The sequence below is a fragment of the Buteo buteo genome, chromosome 5 (genome assembly GCF_964188355.1).
Source record: "Buteo buteo chromosome 5, bButBut1.hap1.1, whole genome shotgun sequence".
NCBI classification, from domain to species: Eukaryota; Metazoa; Chordata; class Aves; order Accipitriformes; family Accipitridae; genus Buteo; species Buteo buteo.
In genome coordinates this window covers 33,710,691-33,736,799 of record NC_134175.1, presented here as the reverse complement: position 1 = coordinate 33,736,799, position 26,109 = coordinate 33,710,691, and the positions used below count along the sequence as shown (strand labels likewise).

General features: G+C 37.9%; 1 protein-coding gene across 8 annotated transcripts in view; it reads right to left on the bottom strand.

Annotated features, from left to right (window-relative positions):
• Window positions 1-274: 274 nt before the first annotated feature.
• Window positions 275-26,109, bottom strand: part of COBLL1 (cordon-bleu WH2 repeat protein like 1) — a 94,728-nt gene continuing 68,893 nt past the window's right edge. For 6 of the 8 annotated variants that reach the window (XM_075028553.1, XM_075028557.1, XM_075028555.1 and 3 more), the window contains 7 exons: window positions 22,131-22,275; window positions 16,829-16,897; window positions 10,975-11,233; window positions 8,304-8,389; window positions 5,305-6,929; window positions 4,547-4,729; window positions 275-1,588 (listed from right to left, as the gene is read on the bottom strand). In XM_075028553.1, coding sequence (XP_074884654.1) covers window positions 1,502-1,588; window positions 4,547-4,729; window positions 5,305-6,929; window positions 8,304-8,389; window positions 10,975-11,233; window positions 16,829-16,897; window positions 22,131-22,275 — 2,454 coding nt within the window. In that variant the 3' untranslated portion in view covers window positions 275-1,501. The remainder of the gene's footprint in view (window positions 1,589-4,546; window positions 4,730-5,304; window positions 6,930-8,303; window positions 8,390-10,974; window positions 11,234-16,828; window positions 16,898-22,130; window positions 22,276-26,109) is intronic. The other 2 variants (XM_075028554.1, XM_075028558.1) reach the window with 2 other exon arrangements.

The following is a 26,109-nucleotide window of genomic DNA, read 5'->3' as shown; positions in this document are numbered from 1 at the left end:
GAGAGAAAATAGGAGAGAACAGCAGTGAACAAATGTTCATCAGCTCTCTCTATGAATTTTTATTTACTAAAACGTTCCTTGAAGGGTTTCAGCATTAAGTTAACACTGTTATTTGTGATCAGTAATTGTATCTGTACTAGAAAAGTAATGAGACCTCTTTGAGATTATTGCACAAAAACCTGGCAGCAAACCATTAATATGCCCTTGAAATGCACATATAGATCAGTTTCTGAAACTGAGTTACAGAATGTCTCTAAAGTATAAAATAAATATATTGTTAAAGAATAGAAACTACAATTACTTTTATTTAAATCAAGTCCAGCAAGAAAATATTTTAATATGGCAAATACCCTAGCACTGGCTGCATGCATCCATAATCTAGCTATTTCATCATGAGTGTGTGATTGTATTTCCACCCCTCTCCCCAAAATGTATAACCTTGACAAGAAATGCAAAATAGATAAAATATAACATGAAGCATTTTCTTTTAATATATATTCCATTTTGGTATTTAATGCTTAATCTATAAATAGACACTCTCAGACACAAGAATGCTTTGTAAGTGTGTTATTGTGCTGTTTTAAGATTAAAATATTTTACATGGATAAGTCCAAAGCCATTCATTCTTTAGTCATACTTCCAGTGAAAAAAATCTTCTTCTATTTCATTAAGTATCAAAACTGGAATTTGCATTTTATCACTAAGTGACTATATGCTGATGACTACTTTAAGATATCTCTAGTTCACAAAAAGTATTGCTTATCTGAGTGCTAGGTAAACACTATATACAGGTACTGAAAGAGTAGATGAGAAACATCATGTAGTGCTACTGTTAAGAAAAGTTTTTAAGTAGTACAAAAAATTCCAATAATTTATGTCCTGGGTTTTTTTTTGTGTGCTACCAGGAAAAAATTAAAGGAGATTTTAAAAAAATAAAAAAAAAAAATCAAAAAACTTATCCCAACTACTCTCAGCTGAAGGAACAAAACCATCTATTTTTTAACCAGAAACAGTATTGCATATAATTAGAGATTTTCTACTAATTACAAATTTAATTTAACAAAGTAATATGGAGGCAGCATGTGATAGATTTATATTCATACAATCTGTTAAAGTAATACACAATTGAAAATTAATGATCTAAAATTCTTAGATTGCTTTAAATCTGTAATTTCAACATAGTGCTACATATTGTTCAGTCTTGAAGGCTAAAATCAAGAATTTTTGATTCTCATTCTAACATAAGCAAAGCTCATCTGCACCTTCTCTTAAACCTTTTTAGCAGCATAGTCAGCTTTATAAAGAGAAAAAGGCAAAATATTACCATAATTTACATACTCTACTAATCTTTCCAAGGCATCAAAGAACCCAGCTTGAAAATCCTATAACAACTGACAAAAATATATTAACATATACTTGCATTTACACTTTCAAAAATCTGTAGTTAGTATTAAGTTGGCCTATGAAGCAGTAGTAAAGTGCAAAATATTTGATATAATATCTAGTGATTAGCTTTTGCTTCTGTGGAATACAAATGAGTAAGCCTGGCTCTTCCATTGACAGATACGGTGTTTGATGGAGGACCAACCTGGAGGTGGGGTGGGGGGGGTGGATAAAAAAAGAGAAAAAAAAAAAGAGAAAAGAAATATTAACCTAATTTTTCAGATTCTGCTCTCTGTAGTATGTTACACAGTATTACTTCAATGAAACAGAAATACTGTTACTTCAGATAGTGTTTTTCTTATTGCAATGGAAGACCTCATATGATTTCTGAACAAAGCACATATGCTACAGAAATGGAAACATAAGAAATTACTTAAAAACATATTTTATCCTGTCTAAAAATTCCATGTGTAACTATTCAAAACATGCATAATTTTTAGTCCTTCTCCAGACTCGATTGCAAAGAAATACTTTAAAAAACATCACTAAACCAAACACTTTTTATTAAATATTGAATAGAGCTGATTTCTTACAAGATCTTCTAACACTCCTTTATACCATGATAATGTTTCTTTTATCAGGAGCGAACTATAACTTTTAGGATAGATAGCAAAGACCTGATTTTCAGGGGCTATGCATAAACCAACAACTCCAATTGGAATTAATGGGAGCTGTGGATGCTCTGAAGAGAAAAATGGTTAAAGAGAAACCTCACTTGACCCATTTTAGGTTAGTAGTTACTGAGGGCCCTTTTGAACAGAAAAGACCAGCAACACAAAAGGCCACAGATCTCAGCATTGCATACTCACAATGCATTAAGTAAAACAGGAAAAAATAAAGAATTTGGTTAGTGGTGCCAGCATTTTATTTTTTTAATGATTCTCTCGCATAGCTGAAAGAAGGGAGAGTATGGTAAGAGGTAAAAAGAGAAGCAAGCACCTGACAGACCTCTTTCACAATTCAAATGGATCAGGTTATTACTCAGTTTACTAAGTGCAGCATGGAAGCTATGAGGTGAATGCATTTAAAAAGTCCTTTCAACACTGGAAATCACTTTTGGGTGCTAATAAGTTATTGATACAAAATGCTTAATTTCTCTGTCCTACTACTGCCAGTTCTCCATGTTAAACATAAAATGAGATCCATGTTTTTAATAAATTTACCATAGGCCAAAACCCCTCTCTTTTCTGCTGTCAGACATACCTGTACCACAGCATATGTGCTCTGGGTAAGAGTGAAGAGAACAGCATGTACAATTTTAAGTTTGGCAAAATTTCAGTGGGTTCTTCATTGCCTTTTTTGTGTGTGTGTTTCAGGGTTGTTTTTTTTTTAAGCCTGTTTCAGGTGTCTGTGTTGCAGAATGCTTTTCTTTATGCTTACAGCATCTTCATTACTGTAATTTCTTCTTAAAAAGTATAGCACTCCCCTCATCCCCAGTCTTAACAGATACTATACTGAGAAAGAACATCTCCCGCCCATAAGAGAGAAAGGGAGGGGAAAAAGGACTTCAATCATCATCTCTCTCTTCTTCCCCATGCCATTCTTGTACCTAGATTGATATATGGGTCAAATCTACCCTAAGAACATTTCTATTGGAAAAGAATGAATAACCAGATAATGAAGTTTTTCTTTGTGTTCTTTCTAGTAGAAATAGACTTCCTGAATTTTGAAAAGCATATTATGAGCTTTATTTTTTAAAACAACTACAAGCTACTGTGCCAACAGCCATGCCTATGCATATTTCCCATAAAAATCAAAAACCAAAGTTCACACACTATGCAAAATAAATAAAGTTCAGTATTATTCAGAATGTAATTATGCATTGGAGAAAAAAACCCAACACCTTAATAAAAAAAATCCAAACAATGTTACTGGTAGAACAAATACATTTGACCTCTAAGTCACTCTGAACAATACAGCATTTTCTTAATCTTATCCTGTTTTTGAAGTGGCTGCGGTTAGTGACATGTAGTTAGAAGTAATAATACAGTGTATTATCTACCACTCTTACTGACTAGGGGTCAAAACCTACTTGAGCATGCTTGTAAACTTTCTGGGAAACTGAATCTTCCTATTCAGTGTAGAAATGATGGGAGGTCTACAAGCCTCAGAGAGGCTGTTGCAGTGCTACACTGAAACAAAACCTTAGGTATGAAATGGATTGTTCTAATATTTGACCATCCACTGAGAAATTTTGACCCTAGGGAATCAAAGACTTCCATAAAACCAAAAAAACCCCTCACATCCACCCACCACACATCATTTGTTTCTTTCAAGTGGGAAAGGGAAGGAAAACAAAAACTACTGAATTTCTTTAACCTTCTGCAATGAGAAATTATTCCTCAATAGAGAATGCAAAATACTAATGCTGGGTCAAGAAAGCTTTGTGTGAGATTATTGTTAAATTGTCTGGTTACAAATTTAAACCAATACGGATTTTTGAAGTGTGCAATGTTTTACCCAGTGAGAGAAGTATAGGTGAATTTTAGGAGAGAGAAAAGAAAAATTAAGCCACAGTTTTAACCTGAGGGGGGTAGGGGAAGATGGTCCTACCAGGACTGTTGACAAAACATTGAGAAATATCTTACTAATGATACCAAACAGCAGCATGAGGCTTGAAGTACATTTAAGAATTAAGGACCTGAGAGAGTCTAATAAGTAGAAAAATACCATCTTCAGAACTTCTGTGTGTTATCTGCCTGCAAAAGATTGCAGCTACTTCAGGTCTAAGGTGAAGCTGCTTAGCATGTATCTAAAACCATACCACTTCAAACCATATAATACAAGCAAATAATTGAATATGTTCCTGATTTTATGAAAGAGATACTTAATTGATAACTTAAGAGATTTATAATTCATTTTAGGAAGATTTCCAATTGGATTTGTACTGCTTGAAAATATGGACATATGAAGCTTTGCGTGTGCATTCACCAGTTTATTCTGCAAAACTGAACTCTCTTCCCCACCTCCCTTCCCATTGTTAAGAGATGTCCTGGCAGCACTTTGTGCCACAGCTAGCTACTTTTAGTGTCAGGCATTAATATGGTAATTTTGAAGGAAGTACCACGAGTTCATTGTTATGGATGCAATGATGAAAACTCACCCTTTTCAATTTGGCAGCAGCTTCTCCAGAGCGGATTGCAGCCAGCAAGCTCTGGTGGATCTGTTCTGGGTCAGAGCACTGGAACGTCATCGCGGTTTGTCTCTTAGTGACAGGGGGTGGGTGGTCAGTGGAAGCACCTGACTGCGCCTGACTCCTCTGCTCAGTATTCACATTGCTGCCTTTCTATAAAGGAAGGAAGTGGGAGGAAAAGCAAAACAAAAACCTTTAATCTGAGTTAGTCATAAATGGAAAACTAAGTCAACCTGGCACAAGATTGTATATCAAACTGCCACCGTTCTAGTGTTTGCTTCATTTAAGATTTCAGAGATCAGCGACATTTCCACTATAGCACAGTTTCTTCCTCAGATAATTATGCCAGCAAAATTTTATACCCCCATTCAAGTTGTGTTTGTGCCATGATCACTTGAAGCCAAACCGATTACACTACTCAATTAAATTTAAGAAATCAACATACAGAACCATGAACAACAAATCATAACCGCTCTGAACATAAAAACAGGTATACATAGTATAAATTATTCTATTTAATTTACTGTTCTTCAAAGTAGGGGATGCTAATTAGGCAAGAAATAATAATATTAAATAATCTGAATGAGGTTTTTACTTTAACGTTCCCTGTATTCCTGTATTTCATTATGATGCTGTGCTACTGCTAGACACCACAAGGTGTTTACACTGTATGAATAGAGCACTTGCTGGTCAGGGAGCAGTTCAGAGACTAGCCTCTAGATAGTTACCTTATTCATTAGACTATTTTGTGACCCCCCTGTTATGGTCTGTAAGGAAGGATTTTTCACTTGAGGCACGGAGGTAGGTGAGGAGGATTCAGCTGCTGAAGCAGCAGAGGAGACTTCAACAGGAAATTCCTCTTTTGGTGCCTGGCTAGTGATTGTACGCATCTTATTGAATGATTGTGACCTTTTGACTGCGGATGAGACAGCAAGAGCAAAAGGGGATGGTCTCGAACTGGAGTACGGCTTTGGAACTGCAAAAGTTCTTAGAGTTCTTAGGTTCAATGGTGCTGGTGGACAGGAGGGAAAACTTGGAGGTTTATTGCTTTTAACAGCAGAAGTGGAAGATTCAATTTTTTTTCCATCATCAACTTTTTCTTCATCTGCTGGAGGAGGAGAAGTACTTGTTTTATGTAAAGACAAAGAAGTTGGATCAGGCGATGAGATTTTTTTTCCCATCTCTGTATTCTTAGCTTCATTTTGAATGGAATTAGGAGCACAAACTGTACTTCTGGCAATTGCAGATGTCACATAATGACCTGAAGCTCTTCGTTGCATCTGCAGATAAAAAGAACTAGGCTTTGTTGTAGGACTTAATACACTTGACTTGTCCTGAGTCTCAGAAGAAGGATTTGTATTATCCAAGCTTAGCATCAGTGGGACACGCTGTTTGGAAGACTGTGTTTCTGTCCAATTGCCCTCAGTAATAATCTCAGCTCCAGATGTCACAACACGTTCAGAAATGCTGTTCAATCTGTGCAGCACATCATTTGCTGCTGCAGGTTCATTTTGTGAACCAGCCTGTGAATGACCCACACTTTTTGGAAGATGAGGAATTTCAGCTTTCACTGTGAATTCTTTGGGGTCTTCATGCTTCAGAGAGTTTTCCAAAGTAGATACCTCTTGATCCTTATAATCCGATGGAATTTCTGATTCCCAGCTCTTCATTATTTCTAAGGATTTTGGAGGCACTATTTTATAAGTAGTCATTCCAATTTTTGGTATGTAATCCCTTGTAATTTCATTAGCGGGCTTGGGTTTAGGTTTGGTGTCCTGTCTATATAGAGCATGACATTTTACAGGAGAACCATCAGGAGTTTTTGCAGTTGTTTCTGGCAAAGCAAGATTACTGCCATTTATACAAACGTGACTCTGATCTTTCATGGGAATGACTTTTTCACTGTTAACTTCTTGTCTCTCAAGATTTTGTTCCGTAGAAGTATCTTCATCCTCTCGTATTCCATCCATCACTTGAAGAAGAGGATTGTTTATATCTGTGTTGTGCTGAGGGACCAGTCCTCTAAATGTGGATGATTCACAACCCTGAGGTACAATAATTTCTTTCTGTGTAGTCCTTTCCAAATTGCTATCCAATGGACCTGTCTGGATTGCAACATCCTGAGTTTTTACTGTGTCCAAGCTGGTTTGATTTGTTTTCTGATCTTGCTTTTCTGGAATCAGTTGAGGATAATTCCTATGACTTACAGAGATGTCATTTTCACATGCCTGGCAGTTTGATAGTCTGTCAACTTCAAGCTTGTTATTTTCTCTAAAATCTTCTGTTTTCATTTCAGCTGTCTGAAGTTCTTTCCCTTCTTCTGTTGTTGGAAGGAGTTTTGTATCACTGTGATCTTTAAGTTAAAGAGATATTCCAGAATTAATGCAAATGCCAAGAAGATTCAACCTTCCCCCTTACATCATGAAGGCCCGCATCCGAGTATTTAACTACAAGGACTGGCTCCTCACTGATATTGAAATTTTCCTTAACACTTACTTTTAAAGGCTATTTAAAGATATACTTATCTTTGACTAATATTGCTAAATAATAGTATTCTAACTCAGGTATTCTTCCTTAATTAACAGACTACTGGTGCCATGCATCAACATAATAGAAAAATCTATTCTAGGATCATTTGACAAGTGCTAATGAATTTCAGTTGATTATATAGGCATCAGTGACTCAAGAGCTCAATGACTATTCAATATTAAGTTAGATGCAATTTTTATTTAGTTCCACACTTTTGTGGCTTCTGTGCTTTAGTTTTAACATTACAGATATTATTTTTCAACTACAGCTTATGTATTTGTACAAGGGAACAAATGGAAAACATATCGACAAAAGCAATTTTCCAACTGTATTTTTCCAACTGTTTAGCAGGTCTGATAATTCAGTTTTCTATTCCCACACTAAACACGTAGTCACCTCCAAAACACAGGAATATTTGGGTCAAATTGTTTTAAATACAATATTGGGAAAAATTAAATCCTTTAGGAATAATCATCTGGGGTAGTATTTTGCAAAAAACCAACATTTTAAGGATCTTATAAAATAGCAGTTAAGACTTATATCACATATAAACAGGACTCATGCAGTATGTTGTTATGATTTATAAACAGAGGTGTCCTGAATATAAAAGACTATTGAAGGCCTAATATATAAATCTGAAAAATCAGTGTCATGAAAGGGTAAAATAAATCAGTCAGGTCACTAAATCCACAGAAAAATTTATGATCCATTAGATGCACAGGATGTCGTCATTTCTTTTCATATCAGCGTGTCACTTTGTTCTATTTGTGTTTAAAAAAATTTGCATTTTCATGCAGAAAACTCATGCTAATTTCATAAGCAAAGAACAACTGATGGCTCCTCCTTCCCTGCTGTGGCGCACTGCCCATGTCACACCATGTGGCAGGATAACTTCTGTGTCCAGCCTTCCCTCTCCTCAGCACTGCTCCACCCATACTGCCCTACAACAGCAGGATGCAGCTTTGACTACTGCTATAATAAAAAAAAAATTAAAAATAAAAAACCAAAACCCCAAAACTGCAGTCAATTCTTGTCACCTCATCTCAAAGAGGATACACCAGAGCTAGAGAAAGTATAAAGAAAATAATCTGATGATAGCAATTCAAGAGTTGACTGTATTGTCATTTTTTTTCAAAGGAATAGAAAAGTTCTCTTCAACCTTGCTTTGAAGTATTAAAAATGAGTGGGAACTACTCACCATCAGTTTTATTTTGATCCAAAATTCTAAGCTTCCTGTCTTTTTCAAATGCAGCTTGCTCACTGCTTATCTTAGTCTGTAGTCCTCTGTAAAGCACAACAGTACATTAAATATGCTGGTATCATTCATTTCAGTAAACACAAGAAATGATGCAAGAGAACTGGCAATATTCTCCAAACACAGATGGACAAAATAGAATCACTCTGCCAAACATTGGAGTACTCAACAGAATAGATTGTGGGGTTTTGGTTGGGGTTTTTTTTGGTTTTTTTTTAAAAACAATAGGAAATGCTGCTATGATATTTTACCAAAATGACATGCAGCTTTACTCTCTTCTGTGTAAGCAGATGATCAGTTTTCCTTTCTCCTCTCCCCCTTCTTTTGTTTACTCGTGCAGTTTGAACAAGCCCCTTTCCATAACAACTCAGTTTCAGTAAAACCACAATGGTTTATCATTCATATAAGAGTGTTCTTAGTGTGAAGTGTTCTGACACCCCCAACATTTAAAATATGTCCTTGATTTTGTCCCTGACACGATATACAGGAAGCTGCATGAGACACTGACTGCATATGAACATATGAACTGTGCAGTATAGACTTTTCAAGACAGTAATGAAAAATTTTCCGACCCTTTTAAGAAATACCTTGAGAACAACAGAGAAACATGCATGCAACATATAACCTGCATACTAAACATTTTGCAAATGCATAAAATTTCTGTCCTCAGATCACAGGGGACAAGAGAACTGCACAAATGCTGAATAAACCCCCGACCTTTTGGGGAGGGGAATATTAAGTCCTTGGCCTATATACTTAAAATTTCTCTTCAAAAAAAGTTATTAGAACTTCAAATTTACATCTCTAAGACATTTTTATTTTCTGTAGTTACAAACACTGGCATTATGAAGATTCCAATTCATTTGCCACATCAAATGTATTAGTTGTCAGGAACCAGTGCCTTGAGCTGAAACATCTGCCTTGAATCATTTAAAATGAGAACTTCCTCAATAACCATCCATTGTCGTGTTGCTTCTATGGTCCAAAATATACTGCAAGTGTCCAATAAACCACTAAACAGGAGCATACACTCTCAAAATCATTGTTGGAAGAAAGTTGAAGCTTAGTCCTGCACTCTGTACTCTTGCTTATCTCCTTCCTGTGAACACAGCTGAGGGACTGAACTACAAGTATTTACAACAGGCTGAACTGTTTAAAAAAACAAAAAACAAAACAAACAAAAAACCCACCACCCCCCACCTCCCCAAACCAAACCCAAAGCCACAAAACACCAACAGAGTATTGTTATAGAAATCAGTGGTTTTGACTGGAATATTACACGCATCCCTGGTTTGATTAAAAAGCACTTCTTCAAAGTAATTAGATCTTACATAAAAGATCTGAATTATCAAAAGGTTTCCAGAAATATGGCAGAGAAACCCTAGTCCTCATTCTGGAATCCCTGTGATATTTCAGGAAAGAAAGGACTGCCAAACTCTAAAGTTAGAACACACAGTACATGCTAGATGATACTCACCAGGATTATAGGCCATGAAAGGCTATTACAAGTTAGTGGGGGAAAAAAGAAACATCCCCTGGACAATTGGCCAAACTGGTCCAATAACACAGGTCTGATAATTTGCAAGTTCAAGACAACTTAAAAATAACATTTGGCCGATCCTCCTCCTTGTAGATCCCCACAAAGCAGACATTCCCAAGCAAGTGGCACAGTGTTTGTCAGGACAGAGCACCAAAGATTTTTGCAAAGCCCCATTTGGCCTTGGACTGACAAAAAAGACCCTTGAAATACAAGTCAAAGCTCTCCATACTACCTTGAAAGTTCTTGGCTACAGGGGCAGTCACACATTTTGGCTTCAGTACAATAATTGAAATAGTTCTTTCAATTTAATTTGGGAACAGAAGCCAGTTTAGTTGCCCCAGGGAACAGAGAAAGAGTGAATTACATTAACACAATGGGACTTCTCTGGACAATCAACATTTATTTCAAGCAGGCACTAACTCATGTTGGAAACCTGCTGAGTCAGGTAGTTTAACAAACATGCTGAAGGGCAAAGGTACAACATCACCAGAAGGGAAAAAGAGCGGTTAAGGAAACTAATGTGTTTATTCTTTAAAAAGGCAGAATTAACTTGTTTTCCTGAGAGCAGATGGATTGAGACAGGTCAAGACAACTGGCTAACATATAAGGAAAAGACAAAAGAAAAATTTAAACCAAAACAAATAGGTAAGCAATAGATAATTGTGTCCAGAAAAACAGAAATGGCCAATCTACCTATTTGTCCCCGACTGTAAGAATTAATTTGTAAATTTTCATTTAACTAATCAATCTAAATCTTTTCACGGCATGCTGCTCTAGTAAATATGCTGGGTATTTTAGAGCCAGGTTCACCTTTTCGGGGTCCGGCTCTTTGAGTAGTAAGGAAAGGGAGGCTTAAACAGAATAGCCTGCAGAACACTTCTTTGTCATTTTTGTTGAAAAGCTTCATGAATTACTGTGCACAGAAGAGTGCTACAATGAAAGCTAAGCATATTAAGCTCATTCCTCTCTCACAATTCTCTATTCTGTGCTCCACAATGAAACAGCACTCTACATTTTATTTGCCTCCCCCATTCCCTCCCCAATGCTCCTTTCTTTGTCACAAAACGTACTTACTTGCCATCTGTGCTCATATTTTCTTGTTTTTCTTCCTTGAAGCTTTGTGAGTTGTCTACAGAAACACTGCCAGGAACTGGAGCTGATGAAGCAGGACCATTTTTTTCAGTTTCCAGTGGTACCTCAGCAGAGCTGAAGGCTGCAGTAACCTCTCCTATCCTGAGCAAGGTATTTGTACTTTCACTGTCCTCTCTCTGTTGCACACTCATCTCTTCCCTTTCATCAATTTCTTCCAGATTGTATTCTGAGCTCCTGACACCTACACTCACAGGAAGAAAAAACAAAACAAAACAAAAAAACAAAACAACCCACAGCTCTCAATGCAGGGTGTAGATACAAAGGGACTGGTGAAGTCAGCCTAAGTAGTTTAAAGAAGGAAAAAGGAGACTTCTTTTCATAATTCAAGTTAAAAAAAAAAAAAAAGACAACTCAGAGTTTTAACTTCACAATATTTTCTGGTTCTTTCCAACTCTCTCTTTATACGCACAAGAATATGCTCATCACCATGCTACTGTCCGTCTGTTTCTGCATCTGTAACTACTGTGTGACATTTTCCTTGTTTAACCCAAATACTGGATTAGGATAGATCAAAATATATTTAACAATAACATAATCCCAAATTTCATGGGGGCACACAGTTTATTTTACCCAGATTTCTTAGTACTTCCATTAACTCCCCAATGAGTTTTAAAATACATGGGTTTTTTATATCAGAGTAGGTATGCTAGAGAACTAAAGAGCAAACTAAATCTCAGTTTTGCCTGTGGTTTGAACAAGTTTGATCATCACTATCAAAAATTTCCCATGATTATCCTAAATGTATTAAATCATAGAAGTATATTGTGCAGTGCACTGTATACAGTAAAAACACACAAAAATAGAGTACATATAAAAGCATTAATCCATAAAAATAATTAAGTTTTCAGCTACAGCATTGTTAAATTAAAAGGTTTAGTTACTGGATTAGGACACATGTACATCAGTGTAACTAAAGTTAAACTAATACATCTAGCTATTTTGATTTCCAGGGGGATTAACCATCTCTAGCTTTACTTCCCTGCCAGCAATGTTCCTACAAGACGATGATTCATATTTTTCAGATATTAGTAAGTAGACCACACAATTAACCTCTTGGCTTTGCAACTTGCATTCTATAACAGAAAGACGACAGTAACTCCATCTATATAGTGCAATATGGTGCCAGGGAAGGCTATCGGCAACAACCGAGCCATACAAGGAGTGCACTCTGCCTGACCTGACCAGGGTACTCCTCTCAGCTTTGCATGCACCGATACCTTTTAGGTACAGGCCTTGCACCCGGGCAGTTAGGTTTCAGACTTTTCTAAGTTGTGTCAGTAAATTTCCAAGTGTAAACCAAGGCTAACAATGAAAACAAAATACTGGCTTAAAGCAAGCAATACTGGAAAGCAGCAGATCCCAGAGTATGAAAAATCTTAAGATTGACTTTTTTTGTACAAACTGGTATCCTACAATGCTTCCAGTACTTCTAGAGAAGTACGCTGTTATAGAAACATAATAGAAGTCTGTATATATTGGACAAGATCTCAGTACAGAACAGAAACTTTGATATTTCCAATAGGGTCATTAGTTAAGAGTTCAGTAATACCAAAGTTACTCATTCACAGTTACAGAGCAACTACAAAAGCCGAACATTTTACTATTTAACTCTAGTTTTTGTATTGCACTCTTGTAATAATGCTTTGCAGTTACACATTAAGTAATGTGATCAACATGTGTCATAGCACTGAATGTAGAGGTGATTTAGATCCCCAGGAAAAGAGGAGCAAGACTGCAAAGTGGTGCAGGTGAGCTCCTTCCATGTGATTTAAGCACAGGTACATACAAATATGCCACACTGGTATTAAAGGGACTCCTTAAGAATTTACCATTAGTAAGGGCCTTCTCTTCCTTTCCCCCCCCACCAAATCCTTTCATCTCCATCTAGGGAAAAGTCATGCCAGCAGCCTCATACTTTGGGAGATGATTTTAGTGACAGCAGTACAATTTTTTGTGTGCAAAGATAAATATATATGTCACAAGGCACAAACAAAGCATAACAGAATGTGGGCAAACATCAAACCTGCTGACACTATTCCACAGCCCATAACCAGCCCTCAAGAACACTGTCTCCTTCACCAGAGAACTATTATGCCATGGGCCTGAGCCATCACCAGCCACAGGAACAAACACTAAGGCCTTTCGTCTAAATACTCCGTGGAAACCTGAATTATACAACAAAGCACAGCCAGGACTCCTGACAAGACAAATGGAAGCATTCTGGAGTTGCTATGGCTTTGTGCCCAGGCACTGCTGTCATCTCTATCACTTTTTCTCTGGAGAGAAGTATAACAAAGGCTGAGTTGTATCTATACTGATGGGATGGAAACTTAGCTTGGGTTGGTAGGAGGCATTCCTGACATTCCTGCTACGTGAAAAATCTGTCCTTTGCTGTGCTAGGAACACTTCCAAGCTTTGGAGTTGACTAACCTGACCTATGAATGCATAATACCAAACAAAAACAACCCTCACACTTTTTCCAAAGTGCTCTACTTCATTTGTCAGCATAATATCAGCCTTGCTTGGTGTTAGTTTCAACTAGTGGTTTTTCATCTGTTACTGGATCTCATTCCAGACCCGGGCCACCGCTGCTGCGGCAGAATGAAGTCTGAATGCATTTGATATATAAACAATATTTAACAGCCATCCTTCACTTACATCATGCAGTTAACACCCCAGAGGAACAGTTCAGATTTTACGACTTGTTTCCAAACCCTCAGTTTAGAGTTTTTATATGCAGCACTTTGCTAGGAAGTACTTACAGCAATACTGGCTACGTACTGTTGCCTTATTGCTTATATACTCTATACGTTGGTCCATATATAATATAAATTGCGTTTTCATCTGTGTATAATTTAGTTCCTATGAACATTAGTCATTGAGTTTTAATTAGCCCTAAAAGAACATTATTAAAGCCTACAGGATGACATTGTGAAGACATACCTCATAATATGACTGACATACCAACTGCAAGTCTCCTTTGAGTTAGTAAGAATACCCTTTGCACAACAGAGAATAGGCTGACACTGTGCTGTGAGCCATTATGCTTGTAAGCACCAAAGCCAGAAAGCCTGACCCCATCATGCAAATCTGCCAGTGTTTTTCCTCTTGACTCTATAGGCCTTAACAAGGGTCTTAAGACATACTGTAACCAAGAAAATTATATCACGGGATTTGCTTCATGGGAAATTATTTAAAAATCTGTAATTTTAAAATTATTTTTTTAAACACCCTTTCATCCTCTTCCCTAGAAAAAAGACTGAGCATTAATTGAACTTCGGGAAGGGGAACAAAAATCTTAATTGAGAAAAAAAATTGTTGTTTATAATCCCAAATGTTCAAATTAATTTTCTGTCAATGTTTATTCCAGTAGATGTATGCCTTCAAACTACTTTTGTCAAGGTACAGGCTATATCTACACCATGGGAAAACTGTAATTTCACAACAGAAATGTTGCCTATTCCAAATTGCATAGCATAGTTCCACTTAATGTATACACATCTATTAGCTATGCACTACTTAGACACCAAATTGAACATTTTTAATGGTTCATTATAGGGCAGAAGGTAATGCTATATTTGCAGCTTAACTTTTTTTGCTTATTTGCTCAAGTAGCAATGCATAACAGAACTACTTTGGGAATGCCAGTCACAGCTGAGCAAAAACTCACAATGCTTCCAGAAGCCTGACAATCAAAGCAGTATTAATCCAAATGGAAGGAACAACCAAGTTTATTGAAAGTTAAAATTATATCCAACTTAGCAATTAAAGAGATATTGAACTATTTTATCCATTTAAACTAATACCCAAATATGCATAATTTTCAAACTAGGAATAGGACAAGTGTACTGCAGTTGATTTTGCTACAGGTGAATACTGGTTCTCACAACATGATGGGTTTTCCTCAAAGGAGCCTTTATACATAGGCCTCAGGACAGTTTCAGAGATGCCACCAGAGAGCAGCAGTATCCCATGAGAAAAAGAGGGAAAAAAAAAAAAAAAAAAAAAAAAAAAAAGGCAGGGAAGCTGTGCTGTGTGACTCGTCTCTACATTTAAAAAAAACAAGAACAAAAAAACCCCAAACAACAAACCCAACAAACCACATTACATTAAGTCTTCAGCAAAGGACACTGCATGAAGACATTGGCAGCAGAACTAGAGAATGAAGACTGTCACTAACTGCAGAGGTAAATCCCAGAGCTCAAACACAGATTGTTCTAAGCCCAGTGAAGATTACATTTTTCTATTTCTTTCCATTACAGCTTAAATTAAAATATTAAATTACAAAATTCAAATGCCTCAAGCAGAGGTTCCTAAAATTACGGAAAAGCAAACAAGCCATTTCTATGAAGTTCAGGGTTGTTTATCTATGCAGCACTTGGACATTACAGTGATGGGAAATGCAGACATTCTAGCACGGATCTACAATCTTAAAATAGAAACAAGAAAAACTCAAGAAAACCAAACCCCTTGATTTTCAATCATAGTATAATAACTTTGCTCATCATCTTAGACTCATCATATGTAGGTAAACATAGTTTTCAACACAGAAAATTAAGTACTAATAAATATCATTAAGAGCCACTCACTTAGAAGTGACCACCTTCTGTCTGCTACAACTAGGAAAAGGAAAGGTTACAGCTTCAATACGTCTTCAACTTCAGATTGTGCAGTATAGGTTCATACTTCCCATTTATTAAGTTACATATTATTTCTATTAAAGGTCTTTTCTGACAATTTACATAAATTGCCCTAAACACAAACCAAGCCCAAATTTACTGATTTATTTTTTTCCCCTTTGCCAGAGACCTAGGATGGCAAGTGACACTTTCAACTCTTGTACATTTGTGTTTTACCACTCCAACCAATTCGATTGGCATTCCAAATAAAACAGCTGGAAAACTACTTAAGAGTTGCTGTCAACTAGCACAGAAATTGAGTGCTTAGCCTCATATAATGCCAGTGGCACTCCACATACTTAGTGTTTATATATTTCAACCTTAGTGAAATACATTGAAGAGTGATTTTTCCAGACTGTACTGGCACTGATTATTCTAAAAGCTTTTACAAATTTTAGAAGACTCCTAGATGCTGTATCTTGTATTTGATCCCTACAGTCTGATGCTTACAAACAACAGTACTTAACAGTACAAACTGCATAAAATAAAAAAGTATTAAGTTCAGCAGCTAAAGAATTGTATATTAAATAGCTATAATTTTATATATCACGTTTTTTTCCATAGGACCAACAAATGATTTCATTTAATGTATGAACAACTATTTATGCATACAGTTTATATTTACAACCCATGTTGTCACAGGCTGTTCAGATGCAAACAAAAAGGCAGGCACAGATTTGCTTCTACCCTTAGATTATGCAGGTCAAGTGCAGCACAAGGCAGGGTTCTGAAATCAAGACTGGGCTTTAGCTTTTGAAAGGCTTGTTATGAGATATACAAAAATCACAGAAGTACTGGCTTGTCCTTGTCTACAACTTGTGGGGGAGGAGGGAAAAGAGGAATAACGTTTAGTTTATTAAATGTAAAGCACAGAGACCAATAGAAAATACATTGTGTGTGTTTCTGTAGACAGAAAAGGTAAAACATCTTTATTTTAGAAAGTCATATTTGTACTTCAAAGGAAAAGTTAATTGATCTGAAGCATTACAATTAGTTCTATACTTATGACACATCTATAGTATAGTAATTTATTACTATGAATTATCATAGCTTGCTATGAAGGAGATTTTATCAATGCATTTGGAAAAAGAACCAACCTGTTTCGGACTGCATTTCGGTGGCTCTTTCTTCCACTTCAGTAGAGACTGATTCTGTTGACTCTGTTACTGCAAAAAGTCAAGCAAGAAGCTTTTTTATTGCCTCACAATTTCTGCACCAATGAAAGTTCTAGATAAAATGTTAAATCGTGATCCTACAGGCTGGTGAGTTCTTCAAGAAATGCGCCTTCTCTTAAGCAACCAGTGCTCGTTGTCACACTTCCCAGATATTTTAAATCTCAACTCCTAGGTATTTTTGAACCAGAGACTTGAATTTTTGATCAAACAGAAGAATTACAGAAGAACAATACAAAACTTTCTCTAAAATTCTTCACAGTCCATTTCCTATTAAACCCTCTCTGATCCAGAGAAGCTAATCTTTTCTCCCCACCCCAGGCTGTCCATCTGACTAACACAAACACAATTGCTATAGTTAACCGAACTATAATTAATTTGGTATTTTCTGCTTTTTTCTGATCTGCATGCCCTAAACCCTGCCTGCTTTCTCACACTTGTGGGAAAATAATGGAAGATTGGCAAGAGGCATTGTAAACACGCTCAAGTGACTTACAGCTGTGGTATAGAAAAACACATGTATCATACTAATTGTTGTTTACCCTTGTGTGTTTGACAAGTAGAACATCAGTTTTCAGGTAAACATAGGCCTCTGATAGACTTAGAGGCACCCTATCAGACATGCTTGAGATTCCTGCCCTGCTGCGGGAAAGATCAAAGCACCGTGGTAAACTATGCCTGTGTGAATCCCTGATCTACAGGTGAAAACAGCAGGTTCAGTGATCCTCCAGCATAGACTGAGCTCCGCGGTGCCTGTGTCCCTGCTTGGGTGCCTCTGCCCGGGTGCTGCTTCGGGGATCCCCTGGTTGGTGAGGTAATGAAAATAAATTTACTCTTTGCATTTCATCTGTGGCTTTGTGGTTGCTCCTGCGTCCTGTCCTGTGCTGGCTCACGCGTTTGACCTAGTTGGCAGGATCCAGGAACAAGTGTGCCATGGCTGGCAAAAAAATAGGGACTGGGGAGGCCACTATGCTGGCTCCCCATATTCTGGGATGCCCCAGTTCTGAGCACTGGACCCCCGTGACCACTTTCCTGGCTACATTGGCTCTGCCAGAAGCATGGGCTGAAATAGATGATGGGGCAGTGGTTAGCCCCCAGACAATTGAAATGGCTATGCACGGATTGCCATGGAAAACGGCATCAGATTCTTCTCTCAAGTTAGTGGGGAGATTGGGATGGTTATTAGTTACCAGTCTTAGAGCTCTTGACCGTGACGTCGTTGCATTATGGAGTAAAATGAGAAAATTGGAAAAGGAAGTCAGGACTTTACAAGATGCAAAGGCGATCATGCAAGAAGTAATTATTACTCGAGCAGAGCCATGGGTTGCAAGATATTGTAGAACAGTTGATAGCACGTATTGCTAATAAACAGTGGGGGGGGTGAGTGAGCAGCTTGCACTGCTTAGCTGCCAGATGGGGCTAAACCATGACAGTCCTTTTTGGTGCCCAATGTGGGGCATGAAGGGTTCAAGATAACCACAGATTTGATTGGAATGTGCTAGATCGAGTTAACAGTTATTATTGCTGTTTAGCTATTAATCAGCAGACTTCTGTGCTTGCCATGGGGCTTGCTTGCCTTACTGGATGTTAGAGTATAGTGCTTAGTGGCTGCTTTTTGCTTTCGCTGCTTGCTGTACTGCTTATCGTCTCAGTCTGATGTGCCTGGGGACATTCTGATAACAGCAATGGCTCAAGCATTGATTACAGGATTCAATCCAGACAAGGTAGCAGTAGCAAGAAGTATCAAAATGCAGCTTTTGAGAGGAGCACCCGCCTCACTCAAACCCTTGATTATACCAGCAGTCACAAATGCTACTGGTAGTGTAGGCACCCTAGCAAATACCTTGAAGGAATTTGGGGCTGTAACTTCGGGACCATCTGTGCAAGTGGTGAATAAAGGAAAGCCAGCAAAACCAAAAGGAGTTACATCACAGGTGACAAGGAAACAAATGTGGAATGATCTTGTACAAGCTGGTGTCCCACAGTCAGAAATAAATGGGATTACAACACCAGAAATGTTTCACTGATGGCAAAAGTCAGCAGCTATGCAAAAAAGCCGGCTGCCCCTGGCCCCAGCCCTGCCTCCCACCTCAAGCCAAGGCACTACCTGGCAAATGCCAAAACAGAAACAAAGGTTTGGCAGGTGCCCCAAAATTGCCACCACTGTAGCCTCTTACCAAAAGGCGGAGTGACAACCCTGTGTTCCTTTAATAGTAAAGTGGTGGTCTGGGGGGGATTTTACATGTGTTAGCTCTGGTTGATACTGGAGGTGAGTTTACTGTATTATATAGTAATATTAACAATAAAGAAGCCACATCACAATCTGTGGATTGGGGGGAAATCTGAACCCTGCCCTCTGAGCTAAGGTTACCGTAACAATAGGAAACGCCACTCCACTTACAATGGTGTTAATTGCCCCAGTTAAAGAATATATCTTGAGTATTGATGTGTTGGCAAGACGAACAGTTGAAACTTTAAATGGTCACTTCTGCTTCAGGACTTTGCAAGCAGGATTTGCTATTCAATCTATAACCATCTTGTGTGGATTCCCGAAGTGGGATCCTGTTGTGCCACCTGTGCCTGCCAAGGTGGTAACTGTAGAACAATACGGTATTCCAGCAGGGGGAGGAAGAAATTACTCAAACCATTCAGGCACTTCAACAAGTGGGAATCATTAAGGAAACCATGACTGCTTTTAATAATCCTATTTGGCCTGTCCAAAAACCAGATGGTACTTGGAGAATGGCTGTAGATTATAGAGAATTAAACAGAAGTCCTCCCCCAACACTTGCAGTTACAGTACCAGACATGGTTACTCTTATAGAAAAAAAGTCAGCAAAAATTTACAACCCTGGAAGGTGGTGATAGATCTTGCTAATGCTTTCTTTTCGAGAGCCATTACATATTTATATAAAGCATATGCATGTAATTGTCCTATTTGTACACAGCTACATTTAAAGGCATTATATAGGCCATAGGGAAAGATAAAACAGGGTCAATGGGCCTTCAATACCTGGCAGGTCGATTAAATGGGGTCCCTGTCGAGGTGGTGGCGATATGTACTCAATGCTGTGGACAGTATCAGGACAATTTTTTGCTAAGCCCACCACACACACTAATCAACATAGCACAACAGATGCATGAGAATAACTAATTCATCAATATGGACCTCCTCACCAAAACCAAAGTGACCAAGGAACACATTTTAGTGGACATAATGTCCAAGATTGGGCTCAAGAGCTAGGGATAGATTGGATATACCACATTGCCTACCATCCCCAGGCTAATGGCTTGATTGAAAGAATGAATAGAATGTTGAAGGAACAATTTAAAAAGCTAACCAGTACTAAAACTTTGCAACATTGGAGTTCACATCTTACTAAAGCAGTTTTTTTTGTTAAATAGCTGGAATATTCATAATCAAACACCCTATGATCATATTACAACACCTCCAGTACAAAACACGGTGAGGACTGAAATTCTTCCAGATGGTATCTCTCCCAGAATATTAACTACAGGGGAAATGGAATTGTTTACTCTGATGGATTGTGTGGTGGGACCACGAACTATTAGCCTAGACGTGAAGATTCATATAACAAACCCTGAGAATGTCATATGGTTGTGTACCCCAACTTCTGCTCTTATTTTACATCCTCTATTGATATCAGATTCTTGAGTTCTTGTATTTCAGGTATCTTCAACAATACCTGCATCTTATCTAAAAGAGATAGCATTGGAACAGTGTTATTGGTGTCGTGAACCCAACATTGAATTGAAGTTCAATCTGGAAAAGCGCAAGCCATAGCTCTTCAATCTGTGTAGGCAATTACCTCATATCAGGTTATCAAACCCAGAGTGATATTAGCTGAAGGACCTGGAACAACGACATATGTATTACTGGAAGGAGATGATACTCCTGTTTTCCTCCCTTATCACAGGTTGGCTCATTGTGCTTTGCAGCCTTGTACTACAAGCACATGCCCTGGATACCTGTTCACGAGATCAATGTGTAAATATTTGGATTTGGTTAGCCTCTACTGTAACTAACTCATCTGCCTTTTGTATTGAGGGAGAATTAACAGCTGCAGATCTTCAGACAACCTGTTTCATTGGCATGCCAACCCCCATAGCTGTTTAACAGAATTATACTATGCTAAGTGCTTTTGATATTAATGCTCCTCATTGCTATTTTTTCCAAGTAGGTAACAGCTGTATGCCAAGGAACATTACATAATTGACTGGCGGTGGACTATCTCCTTTTTCAACATCATAAACGCTGCTCCAGTTTTGAAGGCATGTGTTGCTTCAACCTAACTGATGAATCAGCCAGTGTAGAGGATGACATTCAACATCTCCAGAACTTAATGCATTGAGTGATACAATCTACTGGTGGTACCTTGTTGGCTGAGTAGTTTCATTCCCTGACAGGATGAGCAGGACACTTTATTCAAAGCCTTATTGTAGAGATATGTTTATTCCTTTTTCTATATGTGTTTATTACATGCCTCTGTAATTACCCTGCCATACACCCTGCAAGCCCAAAGGGACACCTCCAGCCTTGCCAGCCGCAGCAGAAGTGCTCCCTTGAGCGAGGGGGTGGAATGTGGGAAATAACGGAAGAATGGCGAGGAGGATTGTAAACACACTCAAGTGACTTACAGCTGTGGTATAGAAAAACACATGTATCATACTAATTGTTGTTTACCCTTGTGTGTTTGACAAGTAGAACATCAGTTTTCAGGTAAACATAGGCCTCTGATAGACTTAGAGGCACCCTATCAGACATGCTTGAGATTCCTGCCCTGCTGTGGGAAAGATCAAAGCACCATGGTAAACTATGCCTGTGTGAATCCCTGATATACAGGTGAAAACAGCAGGTTCAGTGATCCTCCAGCATAGACTGAGCTCCGCGGTGCCTGTGTCCCTGCTTGGGTGCCTCTGCCCGGGTGCTGCTTCGGGGATCCCCTGGTTGGTGAGGTAATGAAAATAATTTACTCTTTGCATTTCATCTGTGGCTTTGTGGTTGCTCCTGCATCCTGCCTGTGCCAGCTCACACACACTACATGAGCCAATCTCATTATGTAGTATTACTGCTCCTTAAAATCTGAAGATGTTTGGCACTCATATTTTTACTTAAAGTTCTTATCTCATAAGGTGGTATTTCTTTAATGTTTAGCCAAGTTGCCATACTTTGTTACCTCCCAATTAAACAGCATACAAAGATTACCAGTCTCACTACTGCTTTCACTTTGATCTTCTGGTGCTCTAGAGGGTGGTGAGGGTGCTTTGCGCTTCATCCTCCGTAGAGAGCTGTTCACGGAAGCAGCGTCACTGAGCGGCAGAGAACCCTTCCGTACTAATTCCAGAGGGGCCTAGGAAGGGAGACAGGGGAGGAAGAAGATTATTAGCAATCAAAGAAAACCAGCAAAATAGCTCTAGTAATTATTCTCCAAAAGTATTTATAATGTACATTTGGGAAAGAGAGAATATAGAGAATATATACCTATTACCAAACGTATTATATTTCTCCTCTTAATTCCTCTGGGGAGTAGTTTTCCAAAAAAAAAATAAAAAATAAAAAAAAAATAAGAATTTCTAGAGTAATTGAATATATTCACAGAGGTACAAGATACAGCAGTAAAAGAAAATCACTTGTTACATATAGTATAAAAGAGAATTTGAATTCTTTTATGCCCAAAGGCTATTCTACAACCCTCAAGTAATTTTTTTCTAAAAGTAGCTAAAAATCATTGTGGAAAGAAGCTTCAACTACACCACACTGCAATGACATGACACAACGTTTCCTTCTCCATTCCTTCAACAGCAGTCCTAACTGGGCTGTATACATAATTATTAGGATTTTTTTTCCCTACTTGAAATACTTGAACTTTTATAGAAATTTTTTGAATGCCAGCTTTCAAAACTTATCTTGGAAAGTACAACTGTCTTATAATACTTACTGAAGTTAAATTGTAATAAGTTGTAAAAACAATAATTATAATACCTACTGATGTTGAAGTGTAATAATGTCCTCATCATTGTAGCAAAAGACAAAAAAAATTTTACTTCACAAAAAATCAAAACCATTTAAAAAATGGACAAAAGCTACCTGCTGAAGACTTCATAGTTTTATGATATAGCAGTCCAATTGCATTTTAAATTGTTTTAAAAATACATTCTGTGTCTCAAAAAGACAGTGGTTGTAAATTTGCCTGCCATTCTTAACTGCAGCTTGCCTTATGCTGAAGAAATCTGGCATTTCTACAGCTATTAGAACGGTAACGTTCAGGATCCCAGCAATAAAGGAGTCTGTTTTGGTACTAGACACAGCTGCCTATTTCTGTAGTAATTTTGATCCAAATCACTTGTCTAGTCAACAATATAATAAAATCCAGCAGTGAGATTCATTTCTTGCTAGACGGATCCACACAGCAACTGGATGTGGGGTCATCTTCAGAGAACTTCCCCATGCTTCAGTTAACCAGCCCACTTCACAAAGCAGAATATCGAGGAACAGAGATGGCATAAATACACCTACAAATTTTTGTTTCACTGACAATCCTTTCAAAAACATCACTGACAACAGAATTGTTGACTGTGTCAATATCCATGGAATAAGATGCTTATCATTTAGAAAGCTACCACTGAACAAATACACATCCTACAGTAAGGGGGATGTTAAAGACCAAAAGCTAGAGTATTTGGCTGTACACAATCAAAACTATAAAGAAAATTACTCACAAGAGAAGTGATACTGGCACAAGATGTCTGTGAAGTAGTGTTTAGCAGCTCCTGTTAGATCTCAATAGAATACCTGAATGAATGAACTGGGATGGTGAAAACCATCCTCTGAGCTACCCTGGACATACTCAGTCATCTGTTTTGTCCCACCTCGATGTCAGGTATGACAGATCCCTTAGATACTTTACTGCACTCTAAGGAGCAACACTGTCCAAAATGTTCGCACAATTCTTCTACCACTTTAATGCCAAAGCAAGCAACTCAAACCTTTTACAGCAAAACAGGACTCAGGGTTTTAAGGAGAAAAAACAAAGCACAAGGTGAGATGTTCTTTTAAGAACAGCAGAGGATATGGACATAGCACTCCACTCCTAATTAAAAATACTTGCATGCTTGAATAGTTTTTAAATAAGTCAGTTTCTAGATTAAAACGTCACACAACAAAAATCACTTTACACTTTCATAGCTTCTTATTCACAGTTCCCAAATAGCTCTACACACACACACAAAAAGAATTAATAGTATTCAGCATCTAAATTTATTCAGGAGGGGATATCAAATATAATATCTCCCCAAATTAGGCTTTTTTTTATTGTTTAATCATTTTTCTCCTTGGTGTTGGGCAGTTCTATTTTTCTCCTCTCCAGGCTGCAGCCCCTCCATTCTACACAAAGACACTGTTTCTCTGTTCAAAGGTCTGCATCCTCATCTGCTTCGCACAGGCTCCCTCAGCTGACTGGGCTGGCAGAGTTCTGCACATACTCACTGAACTAAACAGATGTCACCAGAGTTCCCTCCTGCACAGAAAGAGTACGTGTGTAGGGGGGAAATAATGTTCTCAGCCTAAGAGCACAAATGCTACTAGAAGATTTTTATAAGCCTTTCTACTGCCCTTTGCATCCAAAGAAACAAACGATTTGCAAAGAGAGATTTCGAGAAAGTACTAAATGTTCTAGTTAAGGTTCAAGTGTTGAACAGATTTTCTCAGGAATTATTCAACATATGAATATTAAGAGCTTTCAAATCCTAACAAAGGCTGTAATGTGAAAATAGTAATTTAAACAGATGGAAAAAAATTAAAATAATGTTATTAAGATGTATCTGACAAAGTTTTGGAATATACATCTGGGTGTTCATGTGTCATACCAACTGCCAATGATAACCAGAGCTTTATCAGTTACACTTAAATTAAAATTCATGTTAGAATCACTAAAGTAATTAACTGTGCTTGTGCAGAAACACCCGTGAACTCTATCATAACTTCCAAAACCATATGCAAGAGTTCCACTTTTCACACTGTACACCCTCCTCATCCTGGAACAAGCAAGAGTGGATATGAAGGTTTTTAGCCTCAGATGTGTACAGACAAATTTGGCACCAAATCCCACACCACCCCAAGCAGACACTTGTAGAGGCCAGTGCTTCCCGAGTTCCAGGCTCTGTAAGCAGTGACAGACATGGTGCCTGGCCCTTTCTATCATTTCAAAAAACAATGGAAAGTAATTTTGCCACTGGAATGGAAGTGTGTGTGGGGGAGTATTTGGGAAAGAATGTAGTGGTGGAGCATTTCAGTGTGCTGGAAAGCATACCTCACACCAGGGTCACATTTTCACACCACCAGTACCTACCTCTTTTGCTCCATAGGTAACTAGGTTTAACAGAAGATATACAGGTGACTGGGATATCACAGCACATTGCTAGCCATATTGCTAGTATTTCTTTCTTGCCTTTGTACACGTATGCAGGCAAATGTATGTCCAAGGATTAACAGGAAAAAAAAATGTATTTGCTCTTACAAGGATTAATGCACTCAATTTCTATCACATGACTTAAGTTTCCCAAAATACTTAAACTTAGCCAAAGTACTACAGAGGAAGTAATAGCTCTGACCTATTGGAAAGAAAGGACATACAGGATATATTTGGAGAAACTCAGCTGGTGTTATTCTGTCCAAACTCCCTGTACTACTATTCTCTTCTATGATTTATCTACACACTTGCTGGTACAGAAGTAAATACAATTAAGGGGACAAGGTTATGCATTTGGTATACTGAGAAGTGGATGCATGAAATGTTCCTTACCAATTCTGAATCATATCAGAATCATATCAAATGATCTTCATGCAAACTTCAGTAAGAGCAAACAGCTAGTCCTGAGCACTCTCTTCTCCCAGGTAACCCTGGCTCTATTCAGGACTTCCCTGATGTTCATAGTGCTCACTAGGTCATTACCCAACCTCTCCTCTAAAGGGCTGACCATCAAGTCTCAGGCAACTGAGCCTCTGGTGTAATTTCTTAAGCATGGAACTCATCCCTCCCAGAAATTTTAAGTAAGCTGTTCTGTGACAGTGGCTAATAAATCTTTTCAGAAATACTGTATGATAGTTTAGTTGCTTCCCACGCTTCCCCCATTCTCCCATCTTCTACTTCCCTTACTTTTCTAACGGGTAGACTGGAGATTTAAAT